The 17,083-nt window shown below is 50.2% G+C and overlaps 1 protein-coding gene across 1 annotated transcript; it reads left to right on the forward strand.

Annotated features, from left to right (window-relative positions):
- The first annotated feature begins 356 nt into the window (after positions 1–356).
- Positions 357–16,710, forward strand: LOC139826690 (dynein axonemal heavy chain 9-like). Its single transcript, XM_071803100.1, has 5 exons — positions 357–360; positions 8,889–9,054; positions 13,144–13,246; positions 14,490–14,729; positions 16,238–16,710. Exons 1-5 carry the CDS (start codon positions 357–359, stop codon positions 16,271–16,273), a joined length of 549 nt encoding a protein of 182 aa, XP_071659201.1. The 3' UTR covers positions 16,274–16,710.
- The last annotated feature ends 373 nt before the right edge of the window (positions 16,711–17,083 follow it).

Genomic DNA, 17,083 nt, shown 5'->3' on the forward strand with positions numbered 1-17,083 from the left:
AGGGGCTGTTCTTGGGGTGCAGACAAGTAGAGGGAAAGTGAAGAAGTGTGGCTTCTCAACAGTGGCTTCTAGAGAAGAGCCAGGCTGAGCAATCTGCCTTTCCCACCACTTACAGAGCAGTGCAGCGACTGTTGGCAGCTTTCTTTTGAGTGATCCTTCCTGTTGCAAACAGCACTGCGAAAGACAGTGTTCTTGGCATGATAAGCAGGGCTTTTTAAAACTCAGCTTCCAGGGGATGTGGAGCATGGATGAGTGGGAGAGGAGACGCAACAAGAGCTGAAATTGAGCCCTTGGGAGGCAGAGGAAGATGGGAGTTTGCAGGGCACTTTTGGGGCCCTGACCTTTTGAGTCAGGACATGGGTATGTTGGCTCCAAAAGAGAACAGAGGTTTAGGTCCAGTGAGCAAAGCAGGTTCCCTCAAATCTACCTGCCCCTTGTTCCCTCTGACAGCATCCAATTAGTCTGGGAACTGCATTGCATCAGCTCCAGCTGCTTCAGAAATATTTCAGGGATCCAAACCCATCATTTTTTCCTTCCATCCTAGAACACTTCAGCTTTTTCCAGAGCTGACCTCGGCAGTCTGGCCCGCTGATCTTCTCAGATTGTTGGCTTGTGTCCTGGGCTGAGTTTTGTCACCCAGGACAAAAGGATGACATCCAAGTTCAGAAATGTGAAAAATGTATGGACTTTGAGGTATACTTCTCTTCAGAGTAATTCCACTTATTTCCCTGAAACCATAAACGATGTTGGCTTTTGTCTGGGCCAAGTACTGCGCTTAACGCCTCAGGTCAACCCATTGATTTTTCCAGCAGTGAATCTTCTGCTCGAAGCAGGCGGTTTGTGATGCTCCACAGAGACCATCCCACCCGTCCCACTTCTGCCGAGAGGGCGTGGGCTGCGGAGCACAGAACAAAACCCAGCGCAGGTGTTTTATTGAGGAGGGCGGTCTCCGTAGAGCCCTTTGCACTGGCAAGATGATGTTGAGCTGGCCAGACCTTCTGAGCTTCCTTCAGCCTGAGGCTCTGAAGACCTCAGGCCAACCAGGAATGTCCAGTCGCAGGGATGTGGGGGAAATTTAGGTTGCCTAAATATGACTGTGGATTTATTTAAGGCATATGACTGTGAACCCTGCTCACTGCCTTACAAAGGCTGATAGTAACACCAGTATCTCTAACCTTCTGTCCTTTGTAGCAAACTTTTATTTTGTTATAAAAACAGAGCCGGAGAGTGAGTCCCCCTCCCCGTTTTAAGGTAGATTTACCATTTTGAAGTAACTTTTATCCCAGAAGAAACAGAAATACTGGTGTGAATCTATGCAGATGAACTGTGTTTAAGCCAGCGGAAGATAAAAACGGAGATCAGATAAGATTAGTTGATTAGATCAGTGCCAAATCCATTAATATCAACTCAGTTCCTGGGATCAGCTGCCTGAAGCCAGCTCGACCGGAGTGCGAGCGAAATCTCGACGCTACAGAGGTGGGTGAGGGTAAAGAAAGGGGTTTCAGGTCGCGTTTTCGTTTTCGATTTCGCTACCCGGAAGCCCCCGGCAGCCGTTGCGGAGGCGGCTGACGTGGCGTGGGCGTTACCACGGTGACGGTGGTTACGCCCCCTCCACTTTGCCTTGAAAAAGCCTGTGGGAGGGGAGCGACGCGTCGCTGCCCACCAGGTGCTGGGAGGTGAGCCAGCCTGTGAGGCAGGAGGGTGCTACCCACGCTCTGCCGCAGCAACGACGGTGGTAGCTCGTGCAGTGGGGTGCAGAGGTTCTGTTCCCCCTTGCTGTTAGACCTCTCACCTGTTGCTGGTGACACAGACTGGGGCGTGGCAGTGCAGGTAGGCTGGACACAACCAGCTCTTTTAGGTGAGTTTGTTGGGGGTTTCATTTCGTTTGGGTGGTCTTTTTTGTTTGTTTGTTTGTTTTTAAATAAAGGCAGTAATGGTTTCTAGAAAAAGGAAAGCTGTTGCTGCTGCTGATACAAAGAGTGTGTCTACACAGGAGGTGTCTACACAGACACTACCCTCCAAGAAGGATGCAGCCACCCAGGTTTCTGGCTGTGCAGAGTGTCTGTGCCTGGCATTGGTACCAGAGGATGGTGTGGGAGGCACCTGTGTACGATGCGAGCAGGTCAATGACTTACTGTGCCTAGTGGCAGAGCTCAAGGAAGAGGTGGAGAGACTAAGGAGCATTAGGGAAAGTGAAGTGGAAATTGACTGGTGGAGTCAAACCCTCTTGGCTCCTAAGGGTGTGCAACCAGAGATGGTGAAGCCCCATCCTTCCTGCCATAAGGCGGATGGAGCAGAACTAGCTGATGAGGGGGAATGGAAACGGGTCCCTGATCGGAGAGGCAAAAGAGCACTCTCTCGAACACCATCACCACCCTTGGTGCCCTTAACAAATAGATACGAGGCCCTGGACCCAGAAAGTCCATCAGAGAACAGCCAAGAAGATCTGCCTGGAGAGCCTCCTAGACAGACCTCATTTACAAAAAGAATTACAACCGCAACTATAAGGAAAAAACAAAGAAGGGTGGTTGTAGTCGGTGACTCCCTTCTGAGGGGAACAGAGGGCCCTATATGTCGCCCAGACCCATCCCACAGGGAGGTCTGCTGCCTTCCTGGGGCCAGGGTGAGGGATATCAATAGAAGACTGCCGGAGCTAATTCAGCCCACAGATTATTATCCCCTGTTAGTAGTCCAAGCTGGCAGTGAGGACATTAACAGAAGAAGTATCAGGGCAATTAAAAAAGACTTTAAAGCACTGGGTCAGTCAGTTCATGGGACAGGAGCACAGGTGATATTTGCCTCAGTTCCTGTGCTATCCGGAATGGATGAGGAGGCAAATAAAGAGAGAAACAGAAAAGCCCATCTCATTAACAGATGGCTAAAGGATTGGTGCCACCATAAAAATTTTGTTTTTTTTGACCATGGGGCAAACTCCATGGTACCTAGTCTCATGAAATCAGATGGGCTTCATCCCTCTGGGAAGAGCAAGAGGACTATAGCCCATAAGTTGGCAGCACTGATCAAGAGGGCTTTAAACTAGGTTTGAAGGGGGAAGGGATTGAAACTGGGCTCTCCAAAGATCAGCCTAAGGACAAAAAGCCTGAATTAAGAGTGAAATCAGCAGCCCACTTGAAGTGCATGTACACTAATGCACGCAGTATGGGCAACAAACAAGAGGAGCTGGAAGCCATCGTGCAGCAGGAAAGCTATGACATAGTTGCCATCACAGAAACGTGGTGGGATGACTCGTATGACTGGAGTGCTGCTATGGGTGGCTACAGGCTCTTCAGAAAAGACAGGCAGGGCAGGAGAGGTGGAGGGGTGGCTTTATATGTTAGAGAGTCTCTTGACTCTGTTAAACTTGAGGTCAGTAGTGACAAGGTTGAGTGCCTGTGGACCAGAATCAGGGGCAAGTCCGACAAGGCTGATGTCCTTGTGGGTGTCTGTTATAGACCACCCGACCAGGATGATGAAGGAGATGAATTATTCTACAAGCAGCTGGCAGATGTCTCAAAATCGACAGCCCTTGTTCTTGTGGGGGACTTTAACCTGCCAGATATCTGCTGGGAGCTCAATACTGCACAGAAGAGGCAGTCTAGGAATTTCCTAGAGTGTATAGAGGACAATTTCCTTCATCAGCTGGTAAATGAGCCTACCCGGGGTAAGGCCTTGCTAGACCTACTGTTTACAAACAAAGAAGGGCTGGTGGGAGATGTAGTGGTTGGCGACCGCCTGGGGCATAGCGACCACGAAATAATAGAATTTTCAATAGTTAGAGATGCAAGGAGAGCCACCAATAAAACCTCTACACTGGACTTCCGGAGGGCAGATTTTTGCCTATTCAGAAGTCTAGTTCAGAGCATACCCTGGGAAACAATGCTTAAAAACAAGGGGGCCCAGGAGGGTTGGACATACTTCAAGCGGGAGGTTTTGAGGGCACAGGATCAGGCTATACCAGTGCGCCGAAAGGCTAGCCGACAGGGAAGACAACCGGCTTGGCTAAACAGGGAGATTTTGAAGGAAATCAGAAATAAAAAGAGAGTTTACAGACTGTGGAAAAAAGGGCTGGCTACCTATGAAGAATTTAGGAAAATAGCTAGATCGTGCAGGAAAAAAATCAGGGAAACAAAAGTGCAGTTTGAAGTTAATTTGGCCAATTCTGTTAGGGATAATAAAAAGTCCTTCTTTAAATATGTTAATAACAAAAGGAGGGGCAAGGAAAACCTCCATTCTCTACTGGACTTTGAGGGAAATATAGTTAACAAAGATGAGGAGAAAGCTGAGGTACTTAATACCTACTTTGCCTCAATATTTACCAGTCAAACAGATGGCCCTCAGGATAACTGGCCTCTGGAGATGGTTGACAGGAATAGGAAGCCAAATAGTCCCCTTGTATTCCAAGAGGAAATAGTTGGTGGCTTACTGAGCCATCTGGATCCTCATAAGTCTATGGGACCAGACGGGATCCATCCTAGGGTGATGAGGGAGCTAGCAGAAGAGCTCGCCAAGCCGCTCTCCATCATCTTCCAACAGTCTTGGCTCACTGGGGAGGTCCCAAATGATTGGAAACTGGCAAATGTTACCCCAATCCACAAAAAGGGCTGCAAAGCTGACCCTGGCAACTACAGGCCTGTCAGCCTGACCTCGGTGCCTGGCAGGGTGATGGAGCAGATCATCCTGAATGCAATCACACAGCACCTCCAGGATGGACCAGGGATCAGACCCAGCCAGCATGGGTTTAGGAGGGGCAGGTCCTGTCTGACCAACCTGATTTCCTTTTATGATCAGGTGACCCACCTAGTGGATGAGGGGAAAGCTGTAGATGTGATCTATCTAGACTTCAGCAAAGCCTTTGACACTGTCTCCCATAATATACTCCTTCAAAAGCTGATAGCCCATGGCTTGGACAAGTGCACTCTCTGCTGGGTTAAGAACTGGCTGGAGGGCCGGGCCCAGAGAGTGCTGGTAAATGGGGCTGCATCTAGCTGGCGGCCAGTCACTAGTGGTGTCCCCCAGGGGTCAGTGTTGGGTCCAGTCCTGTTTAACATCTTTATTGATGATTTAGATGAGGGGATTGAGACCACCATCAGCAAATTTGCTGATGACACCAAGTTGGGGGGCAGTGTTGACCTGCTGGAAGGCAGGAGGGCTCTGCAAAGAGATCTGGATAGACTGGAAAAATGGGCTGATTCCAATGGGATGAAGTTCAACAAGGCCAAGTGCCGGGTCCTGCACTTTGGCCACAACAACCCCCTTCAGCGCTACAGGCTGGGCACAGAGTGGCTGGAGAGCAGCCAGACAGAAAGGGACCTGGGGGTACTGATTGACAGCAAGCTCAACATGAGCCAACAGTGTGCCCAGGTGGCCAAGAAGGCCAATGGTATCCTGGCCTGTATCAAAAATAGTGTGGTCAGCAGGACAAGGGAAGTGATCCTTCCCCTGTACTCTGCATTGGTGAGGCCACACCTGGAGTATTGTGTTCAGTTCTGGGCCTCTCAGTTCAGGAGGGATATTGAGGTGCTGGAGCGGGTCCAGAGAAGAGCAACAAGACTGGGGAAGGGACTTGAGCACATGACCTATGGTGAGAGGCTGAGGGAGCTGGGGTTGTTCAGCCTGGAGAGGAGGAGGCTTAGAGGTGACCTCATTGCTCTCTATAACTACCTGAAGGGAAGTTATAGTCAGGTGGGAACTGGTCTCTTCTCCCAGGCAGTTAGCAATAGGACAAGGGGACATGGGCTTAAACTCTGCCAGGGGAAGTTTAGGCTGGATATTAGGAAGAAGTTCTTTACGGAAAGAGTGATCAGGCATTGGAATGGCCTGCCTAGGGAGGTGGTGGACTCACCGTCCCTGGAGGTTTTTAAACTGAGATTGGACATGGCTCTTAGTGCCATGATCTAGTAAATGGGCTGAAGTTGGACCAAGGGTTGGACTTGATGATCTCTGAGGTCTTTTCCAACCTAGCCAATTCTGTGATTCTGTGATTCTGTGATCTGCAGAGGTCCCTTCAGCCCAACCAGCCTGGGATCCTGTGATTCTGTGAATGTGCAGCCGTTTGTCTCCAGCTGGATGGGCGAGTGTGTGCAGGTGTTATTTGTACAGGCAGACCTGGCACCGTGTCCCTGGTCATGAGCTGTGGGCTGAGTCAGTGATTTTCTTCCCCTGCACAGAGGAGCAAGTTGTCTTGTGTGTGGATGAAGATGTGGTGGTGAGATTTGCATTGAGAAGCATGATTTATACTGCTTGGCCTGGATCCCTGCTGCTCATTTTTTAGAGTTAATTTGTCCCTTTTTGTGTAGTTTGTCACTTGGCTGCTTTATTCTTTTCCCCAGCAGGCACATCTTTAAATTTGTAAAACATGGGCACAAAGTAATTTTGGATTTTTTCTTACTTAAAAAAGATCCTAACCTGAGTTCCAGTAGTTCCTTAGACAAGGTGCCTGTTGCTGCAGAGATGTATAAGATGCAGCCCTTAGGGGAAGCAGAGTTGTTGTTCAACCCATCCCTGCATCCTGTGGCTTCCAGAAGCGCCATGTGCACAGGGGTTAAAAGGAGCCCAACACTCTCTCTGCCTGAACCTGGGGCCAGTTTGGGGATTTTCTGTAGTTTATTGTGACTAAATACCACATTCTGTGGCATTTGCCCTGGGCCTCGCTCTGCTTCGTGCCCTCTTGGGCCTCTGCCCCTCCATCAGATGTGGCCCTGACTTCTGTCATTCAGAGAAATTGCAATAAATCTTGTGGGTTTTTTTGTTTGGGTTCTTTTTTTCCCTCTCCCTTGCTCACCAACCAGAAGGTACGAGGTGTCCAGACTGTTTCTTTGAGGTGCTGGTTTGAGTATGTGTCAGGATCTCACACAGACACACCGCCCCTTATTATTATTGTGAGATACGGCTTTGAATTAAAATACCACTTCCACGAACATGTCACTTGATCCCCAGTAATTGCATTTCAGTGTGATGAATCTCTTGCGTACTTGTTTAACCTCAAAAAGGGCTGATTTTATATGTTAATTAGGGACTAATTAAATTTAAATTAAATGCTTATTTGAAACACTTAATTTAACTTGCTACCAGAAATTTCAAATATTGTGGTTTTATTGAACGGGGAGAGAGGCTCCGCTGAGGAAAGATTCATCATTTTTCGTAGCACAATCCATTCCTTTGTGCAGCACCTGTCTGTGACAAGAAATCAGCTGCGTTTTGAGTGGTGAGCAAGGCGAGCTGTCTGCAGTGCACCCAAGCAGGAAAAACCCAGCGTTTTGAAAGGTCTGTGATCTGAAACAAACCAACGGAATATAAATCTTCCTTAACAACTTTTGCACGTGATAATAAATGGCTTAAAAAAACTCCCAGTCCCGTTTACATTTGCCAGTCTTCCCTAATTACAAAGAATTGCTACTTACCGTGTGCTGCTTTATAGCACCTTATAGGTCTGTTGCCAACCCAAAACTGCTAATGAAACAAATTCTTCGAGTAAGCACAGGGCAGAAAACCCACCCGGGGTCTGGGCAGAGGAGCGTTGCTTCCGTTTGCTTTTCCACTTACTGAGACAGTAAAGGTTGCCTGGGCTGCAATCAGAGGAATCAATAACCTATAGAACATGATGTGCAGCGACGTGGGGTGATTTTTATTAAATATCAGCCCAGGATTATAAATATTCCCCACGTTTTATGAGCTAGAGCAACATATGACCCCAGCCTTCTGCTAAAACAAATTAAAGTCTTCCAAGGCTTTGAAATGCGAAACTGTTCTCTCCGTGCTTTCCTTTGCGTGTGCGTGACCCTACTTGAAACTAGGTGGTAATTTGACAGCTCGTGTTGGAATTAAGTCTTGTCACATTATCTGGAGGGTTGGGTAACGCTGGTGAGAAGATCAGGGAACTTATGATTATTTGATGCATTTAAATAAAAGTGTCATGTTGGTTGTTCTGAAGATGTCCAGGAATTTGGCCCTGAGATCGCCTATTTTTGTCTAACAGGGTAAAAGATGCATATATTCACAAAACCAGCAGCTTTGCTCGTGGGCTTCTGTGCCCACAGCATCCATCTCCCTTTCTCCATCGCAGCGCCCAGTGCCTGCTGCCCTGGCCACGCTGCAGTTGCCGCATCGCCGGGGCAGGCAGCAGGGGATGCTCACTGCTCTGGCACAGCCACCTCTGCAAGCAAGATTTCGTTTAAAAAATTATGCAGAAGAGATTCAAAAGGCTTTATCTTGCATGAAAAGCTCTTGTTTGCTCTGAGGTAGACATGTTTTGTAGCAGACGAAGTTTGTTGTATTTTTGTTTGGAAGGAAGAGTTGAGAGCTTTCTGATTAAGTCAAACCAAAGTGCTGACCAAGGGTCCCTGCAGGGCTCCCAGCTGCACTGTAGAATCATAGAATCAGTTTGGTTGGAAGAGACCTTCAGGATCATCGAGTCCAACCGTAACCCAGCTCTAGCACTCTAGTCCCTGAGAACCTCATCTCCACGTCTGTCCAACCCTCCAGGGCTGGTGACTCCAGCACTGCCCTGGGCAGCCTGTTCCAATGCCCCACAGCCCTTTGGGGAAGAAATTGTTCCCCAGATCCAGCCTCAGCCTCCCCTGGTGCAACTTGAGACCATTTCCTCTGCTCCTGGCGCTTGTTCCTGGGGAGCAGAGCCTGACCCCCCCTGGCTCCAAGCTCCTTCCAGGCAGTTCAGAGATCAGAAGGTCTCCCCTCAGCTCCTGTTCTCCAGCTGAACCCCCAGGCCCCTCAGCTGCTCCTCATACAGCTGCAGCTGGGGGACATCTCAGCTCCTTGAGGGGCCGCTGTAGCTACACACAGCACAGCATTGAGCTGGGCTGAGAAATCATTTTTATTTTGCAGCAGTTGCTCTCCCAGTAGATGAGCTTTGCACCTCTGCCTCCCTACAGGTATGCTTGAGAAACCTCTGGAGAAAAAGGCTGGTAGGAATTATGGCCCTCCAGGTACCAAGAAGCTCGTGTACTTCATTGATGATCTCAACATGCCCGAGGTGGACGCTTACGGGACAGTGCAGCCCCATACGCTGATCCGGCAGCACCTGGACTACGGCCACTGGTAGGAGCCTGCTTGGGCTTGGTTGTCGGAGACCTTTTTGTTCAGCTCCAGTGCTGGGGAGTGGGTTTGAGAGAATCTCGAAGCGTGGGTCCCTCTTCCCATTGCATACTGCTGGGCTAGAGCTGGTTGGGAGGCTCTGGGTGAACTGAGAGTTGAGCACCCTCAGGGCTTCCCCTGTCCCCAGCAAACAAATTCACTTAGAATCACAAAACGTCCTGAGCTGGAAGGGACCCGCAAGGATCATCGAGTCCAGCTCCTGTCCCTGCACAGGACAACCCCACAGTTCACACCGTGTGTCCGAGGACGTTGTCCATCGCTTCTTTAATACCGCTTGATTGCTTACTCATAGCTGGGTTGAGAGGAGCTTTGCTCTGCTCTTGCTGTGGCTTGTGACTGTGGTCCCAGTGCAAAGCCTGCGAGGGGAGCGCGATGCTCGGCCTTGCTGCCCCGCGACGCTGAGAGCAGAGGCGGCTGTGGATTTGGCCTCAGCTGGGGTGAACCCCCCTGCTGTGAGCACCTAACATTGTCTTCTGTCAGGCAGCAGCAAACAACCATTATCTAGGCAGAGGGGATTTGAAGGAAAAGCAGTGACTGTTTTGGAAGGAGATTGGTGTGTTTTACACTTTAGCCAGCAGCTCTGTGTGGGACATGAATATTTGCATCTCTCCACAGGGAATACAGGGCAGGGACGCATTGCAATTTCCACTCTCCTCAGCTGTGTGCATGCCTGAGCTCTGCCAAAAGCTTCCGAGGAACAGAGACAGTGGAGCGGAGGCAGAAATCTTGGGCTGTGGGTGTCAGGGAAGTCAGGCAGATAGAGGGTGAGGGAGCTGCGAGGGAGCGTTGGAGGCACAAGGGGCTGCAGCGAGGAGTAGGGGGATGCAGTGAGGCGCAGAGGGATGCAACGAGGTGTGGGGGATGGAGTGAGGCATGGGGGATGCAGCGAGGTGCGGTGGGATGCAGCAACGTACAGGGGATGCAGCGAGGTGCGGGGGGATGCAGCAACGTACAGGGGATGCAGCGAGGTGCGGGGGGATGCAGCAACGTACAGGGGATGCAGCGAGGTGCGGGGGGATGCAGCAACGTACAGGGGATGCAGCGAGGTGCGGGGGGATGCAGCAACGTACAGGGGATGCAGCGAGGTGCGGGGGGATGCAGCAACGTACAGGGGATGCAGCGAGGTGCGGGCGGATGCAGCAACGTACAGGGGATGCAGCGAGGTGCGGTGGGATGCAGCAACGTACAGGGGATGCAGCGAGGTGCGGGCGGATGCAGCAACGTACAGGGGATGCAGCGAGGTGCGGGGGGATGCAGCAACGTACAGGGGATGCAGCGAGGTGCGGGCGGATGCAGCAACGTACAGGGGATGCAGCGAGGTGCGGGCGGATGCAGCAACGTACAGGGGATGCAGCGAGGTGCGGTGGGATGCAGCAACGTACAGGGGATGCAGCGAGGTGCGGGCGGATGCAGCAACGTACAGGGGATGCAGCGAGGTGCGGGCGGATGCAGCAACGTACAGGGGATGCAGCGAGGTGCGGTGGGATGCAGCAACGTACAGGGGATGCAGCGAGGTGCGGGCGGATGCAGCAACGTACAGGGGATGCAGCGAGGTGCGGGCGGATGCAGCAACGTACAGGGGATGCGGCGAGGTGCGGGCGGATGCAGCAACGTACAGGGGATGCAGCGAGGTGCGGGGGGATGCAGCAACGTACAGGGGATGCAGCGAGGTGCGGGCGGATGCAGCAACGTACAGGGGATGCAGCGAGGTGCGGGCGGATGCAGCAACGTACAGGGGATGCAGCGAGGTGCGGGGGGATGCAGCAACGTACAGGGGATGCAGCGAGGTGCGGGCGGATGCAGCAACGTACAGGGGATGCAGCGAGGTGCGGGCGGATGCAGCAACGTACAGGGGATGCAGCGAGGTGCGGGGGGATGCAGCAACATACAGGGGATGCAGCGAGGTGCGGGGGGATGCAGCAACGTACAGGGGATGCAGCGAGGTGCGGGCGGATGCAGCAACGTATAGGGGATGCAGCGAGGTGCGGGCGGATGCAGCGATGCCATGGGTCCCCTCCCAGACACATCGAGGCCTTCTGCCCTTGTGCTCAGCAGTGCCCACTGGGCACTGTATTGCATGCAGGAAGTTATCATCTCACCAATATAATAGGCTCAGGTAGGATCTCTCAGCACAGCATATTTTATTAACGATTTTGCAAGGTCGGGTGTTCCACCTAAAGGTAGGCACACAAAACAGGGCAAAAAGCCACTGCTTATATCCACCCCTAATCCCAACTGCAAATTCCCTCCCCAGTTCCCCGTTGGTTGGGTACGGCAGGGTTTACAGACTACCTGACACTTCCTAGCTGCCAAGGCTCAGTTTACCTGTCTCACGACTCCATTCTAATAACCCTTCCCATTATTTCTTTATTTTCATTGAAGGTGTGTTTTCTTGACTGTCTGAATTTTAACCACTGGAATGGTTTTCAATTCCTCCACACCTGCTCTGGGCAGCCTGGGCCAGGCTCTGGCACCTCCCAGCAAACAAGTTTCTGCTCATGTTCAGATGGAGCCTCCTGTGTTTCAGTCTGTGCCCGTTGCCCCTCACCCTGGCGTTGGGCACCACTGAACAGAGTCTGGTCCATCCTCTGACACCCACCCTGAGATATTGATCCCATTGATCAGATCCCTCTCAGCTTCTCTTCTCCAGCTCAACAGCCCCAGCTCTCTCAGTTTCTTGTCACAAGAAAGGTGCTCCAGATCCCTTAGCATCTTTGTAGCCACCGCTGGACTCTCTCCAGTAATTCCTTGTCCTTCTTAAACCAGGGAGCCCAGGACTCCCTGTCCTCCCCCGGCAGCAGCAGCCTGCTGACCCTTGTCATGTCCCACCTGGCGCTATGGTTGGGGGAAGTGTGACTGAGATTTGTCAGTCCCCTGGGTTGGAAAAAAGTACATACAATCCTGAAGGTCCACAAACAAAAGACCTTTATTTTTTGTAGCTTGGTCCAATTGGCAAATGACTCAGTGGCAGAAGGATTTATGTTACTTAAGCTCAATCGATAAACAGTTTAGCAGCGAAAAGATTCACATGAAAGAGTTTTGTGGCACAAGTGGGGCTCTAAACCTTATGTTACTGTATTACTCACAAAAAGGAAGGCAAAGAAATAGGAATATAGGAAGGAAAGAGAGAGGAAGAAAAGAAGGGGAAAGGAAGGGGGAAGGAAATGGGAAGGGAAGGAAAAGGAAAGGGAAAGGAAAGGTCTCACCACCCTTAGGGCTCCGTGGTGTGTTTGAGGGGTTTGTAGTCTCAGGCCCAGTTCCTATGCAGGAATGCTTGGGTCTGTAGTCAGGGTTCAGCACCCTGTGGTGTGTGGTTCGGTTCCCGTGGTCAGCCCGGTGGGTGGAAGGGTCCCCGGGGTGGCACCCTGCCCGTGCTGGCACAGGTTTTATAGGGTTTATAGCCCTCGGGATCACCTGGGCTTTTGTGCAGGCGTCACTGGGGGTGATTGTGGAAGATGGGGGAGGCCCGAAGGGTCTCTCAGCCTGGGCCTTGACACCGTGTCGGGCCTGTCAGCGCACAGGCTGCGTGTCCTTCAACACAGCACTGCCTGTGTCACCCAGCCTTTGTCTGTGGCTGTCACCTCGGCCTTGACGTGTAAATCACCATTCACCTGCTCACGATGGCCCGTCTCCCATGACTGGGTGTTGCAGGGCTGGGTTTGCCACAGTGTTTGAGAGTCACCCTTGTAGTCTCTCACACCCTGTCCCGGGTTGGGATCAAACCAGAGACACTCCTGCTGTTTTCTGCCATTTCCATGCAAGTGAAGAGTATGGCCCAGGGGCTTTGCTCAGTGCTTATTACTGATAGAAATATTAGCTACAGGTTGTTGAAGCTGAAGGATTTCCACCAGGAGCAGGACTCGCGTGTGCCAGGCCGTGTACAGATAGGCCGGCAACCTGGGCCTGGGCCTCATCTTGGCAAGACGCAGAATTTGACCCCCTGAAGACAAGCGGCCTCTGGCAGCCCAGGGACACGTACTGAGAGAGGCAGTGGCCGTGGTCACTGTGCTGCTGCTTGTGTTTTGCCCGAAGGTACGACCGGACCAAGCTGTCGCTGAAGGAGATCACGAACGTGCAGTATGTGTCGTGCATGAACCCGACGGCGGGGAGCTTCACCATCAACCCTCGGCTGCAGGTAAAGCCCTGCACAACGGCAGGTGCATCGCTGGGTTTATTTTGGGGTGGATCATTTAAACGTGAGGTTAGAGGACAACCACTGGCAGATCCTGCTGTTGTTTTATCAGTACAAATGGCACGAATCTGTCGAGTGACTGTGATTCCTAATAGTGAAGCACCGAACTGGGTCCCTTATTCCCTTGTTTGTTTTTCCTCGCATTCTGCAGCTCCGTCAGAGGAGGAAGTCAAAAGTTGCCAGCCAGCTTAACACCTACTTTCAGGACAACCTTCTGGTCCATACAGGCAGATTTTGCCTTCATTTAGCTCGTATTTAGCTCTGAAGCATGGTGCATTAACGCCGCCTGCTTTCCAGAATTGTCTGATGCAGCTGTCAGTAAAAAGAGGTGTGGGGGAGAAACCCAAACGAAGAAAACAGACAAAACTAAAAAAAAACCCAAGCCACACCAAAACACAACAACAACAAAAACCCCAACAAACCCCAAACCAAGCAACCAAACAAAACCAACAAAACAAAGAACACCAAAACCAACCAACCAACCAAATCCCCCCAAAAACCTAACCGAACAAAAAAACCCCAAGCCAAACAAAAAGCAGTTCAAGCGCTGCTGATAACAGAAGATTTGGGAAGAGATCTTAAACATTAGACTTTGATTTTTGGGAGCTGCCAACCGATGGAGGGACTGGGTAGCAGTGAGCAAAATTCATTTCATCATGGAGAAACCTAATGACCAGAGTCAGCTTGGACCCTGGCTCCTCTTCAGCAAGGTGTGGAGTTAAAATGAAGTGTCCCATGGGCAACTTTGCAAGTTCCAAATTAGTAAAGAGGTCCTCTGGGAGATGGCACCTTCCAGGGGCTGCTCTTAATAGAGACAGTGACTGGGCTTTGTCAGAGGTCGGTGGGACCTTCAGAGCCCTTTGGCTCTTCAATGGACTGCACTTCCAGTGTAGCATTGGTGAGATGCAGTTGAAAATCCCTGGTTTAGTGAGCAGAGTGATGTCACTTCCCACCTGAGCTCTGCTGGCAAACTGGGAGAGGGAAATAACCTTGTTCAGGTGGACTGCAAATCAGAGAATCATAGAACAACCCAGGTTGGAAGGGACCTCAAAAGATCATCTGGTCCAGCATTTCATGGGAAAGGGAGCCTAGATGAGATTATCACAGCAAATCCCCAAGGGCATTTTGCTTGAAAGGTGTTTTTCTACCTCTCTGACCTTTCCATGCCTTCCTTTCTCTCCCTCAGCGTCACTTCTGTGTCTTCGCGCTGTCCATCCCTGGGCAGGATGCCTTGTCCAGGATCTATAGCACCATTTTAACGCAGCACCTGACAAGTGGAAATTTCTCGGGGGCTGTGCAAAAATCAGCTCAGCAGCTGATTGCCCTTGCCCTGGGACTGCACCAGAAAGTAGCCGCTACATTCCTTCCAACAGCCATCAAGTTCCACTACATTTTCAACTTGAGAGACTTCTCCAATATCTTCCAAGTAAGTGCAGTTGCTGTCCTGTGGGACTTGAAGCTTGTCCCGATGCTACAAGAGGCTGCGGAGCTGTGTTCCTCTAGCTCTGGTGGGCAGAATGCAGTCTCCTACCTAAAAATGACACAGCACATGTGTGCCCTGAGTAAAGTGGGTGACCTTAGGCCATTCCTTAATTCCTTGTTAGTTTTGGATGGATTCCAGAACCATTGCCCATGGCTTTGAGAAGCTTAGTTACTTTCCAGCCTCTTGTGGTCAGCGGGGAGGGATGAGTAGTTCCAGATGGATGTGCAGGTTTGGGGTGGGTTGAAACGCCCTCTGGCTGTAGAAGGGACCAGCTGAAGGGAGCTTTGGGCTTCCGACTTCAGTACTTAAATGACTGATGGTGAGTGCGATGGAGCTGCGCTCATCTTTGGGAGCCTCAGTTCCACACGTGTAAATGTGGGGATTAATGGCACTGTTCCACCACACAGGCAAATTATTTTATTGTACTGAAGCAGGTGGTGGATAGTTAGTGGGTTACTGGCCCTGAAGTTAGATCCAGCTTAGCTTGTTGGCCTGTACTGGCATGTCCTCTGAGCTTCTTGATGGTCAGATGCTCAGTATGTGCATGAAGGGTGGCATTTAAAAAGGTGATAATTGAATCAAACCCAGCTTTGACTTAATTGCTAAAACTGAATTTCCACCAGAGCCAGTTCTGTACCAAGGGGAAGTTGTTCAGATTCAGAAATATTTTCTTCCAACAACGGAGAGACTTTTTTTTCCCCTGAAATCTCATACTTTGAAGCAGTAGATATTACTGCTCAAAGAGCCTTTCAGAGTTTAAGGCTGATTAGTAAAATTTGAGAAGGTTCTCAGCAGCCGAATCGAGAGGTTTGGAACACCATAAACTCTTGTAGAACCCCGGTTTGTAACTTGTTGCTGTCCTTCTTAACACCTGTTCTCCTAAGTACGTACTGAAAGTTTGGTGCCTTGTGGTCTGGTCCATCACACAAGAACTGAAGTAATGACGTAGTGGGAAATGCAAAAACAGGGCCTTGAAAAAGTTAATAACTCTTTTGTGCCAAGAAAGAATCAGACCTGTCACTTATGCTCAGCTAAACATCAGCAGCTTTTGATGTTAGATGTGGGTCGTGTTAACTCCTGACTTCTAGTTAATCTGTGCTTTGAAAGGCAGAGAGAGAAAAGCAGCATTTCCATGGGAAGCTTTAATTTTAACTGTAACCTGCTTGAAAGGTGCTCAGGTTGTGGGATATTAGGAAATGTCCTGCCAGGTCTGGATGCTGGGGCAGGAGCAGCGACTGAGCTCAGGTGTTGTTTTGTTTATCACGTGGCTTCAGGAGTGGGGGAGTCTGGCTCCTGGGCTTCATAATGTTTATTGAAATAGTGGTCCAATTTTTCTTGAAATCCTTCCTTACCTTTTGGATTCATTCTTGATTATTCCTTCACATTAAATATTCTTGAGTTTTTGAGATCTCCTGTGTCCTGGTTTTGTTAAAAACAAGTTTCTCTTTTAGCGAATTTTTGCCTGTCAGCTAAAGCCTTCATATTAGCTGCATTTTCCTGGAGAACCCGACACATGTTTTGGTTAAACCCAGCAAGGGAATGCAAACTTATTGATAAGCACGGATGGACATCTCGCGAGAGGGGCAACGAGAAACTGGTGATCGAGAGACTGACCAACGGTGAATAACATTCCATTCACGTGAATACTTCATATAAAAGTGGGAGATCACGAGGATTTCGTCCCCTTTTGTCTCTTTCCCTTTTTTTCCTCATGGCTGACATTAGGAGAGGACCTTGCTGGTCGTCCCTGCGAACGGAGGCCAGTGAGAGACTGAATCCAGCTCCGGTTGGCTGCAGAGTCCAATCCAGGACTTTGGGTGCTGGCTCTGCAGTTGCTCAGACTTACAAGATTGGTTTTGTATATTTTGTATTATTTTCTCTATTCTTATCAGTAGCATCAGTAAAACATCTTTAACTTTTCCAACTCTCTTCTCTCTGTCCTTCTTTCCCTCCCGATCGCCTGTCCTGAGTGGGAAGGGGGGAGAGGGAGGGGCAAAAAGGGGGAAGTGGGGGGCAGAGGAGGTTGACAACACATCTGCCAGGGTTTGATTGTCACCCCGCAATCTTAGCCCTCGACAGATAATTGGCGCCCAACGTGGGGCAAGAGAAAGGGGTAAATTTGGAGATTTTTGGCTTTTCTCCTGCTCTGACGTACCTTTCAATTTTCTTGGCACGGTGCCAACTCATAGAGTTGTGATACTCGCGCGTCTGTTTGCTTCGGATATTTTTTAGTGGTATTAAGGCAAAGTGAATTACATTGATTTAAAGATGTTATGGCAAAAGTTGTATCAGTTATT

This window comes from Patagioenas fasciata, unplaced genomic scaffold, assembly GCF_037038585.1.
Source record: "Patagioenas fasciata isolate bPatFas1 unplaced genomic scaffold, bPatFas1.hap1 Unplaced_1, whole genome shotgun sequence".
Classification (NCBI taxonomy): domain Eukaryota; kingdom Metazoa; phylum Chordata; class Aves; order Columbiformes; family Columbidae; genus Patagioenas; species Patagioenas fasciata.

Bases quoted from the DNA above. Each gene is read 5' to 3' on its own strand.
- LOC139826690 (XM_071803100.1), top strand. The intron at 9,055-13,143 runs GTAGGAGCCTGC...TTTTGCCCGAAG, and splicing joins CACCTGGACTACGGCCACTG to GTACGACCGGACCAAGCTGT. The intron at 14,730-16,237 runs GTAAGTGCAGTT...TTTCTCTTTTAG, and splicing joins ACTTCTCCAATATCTTCCAA to CGAATTTTTGCCTGTCAGCT.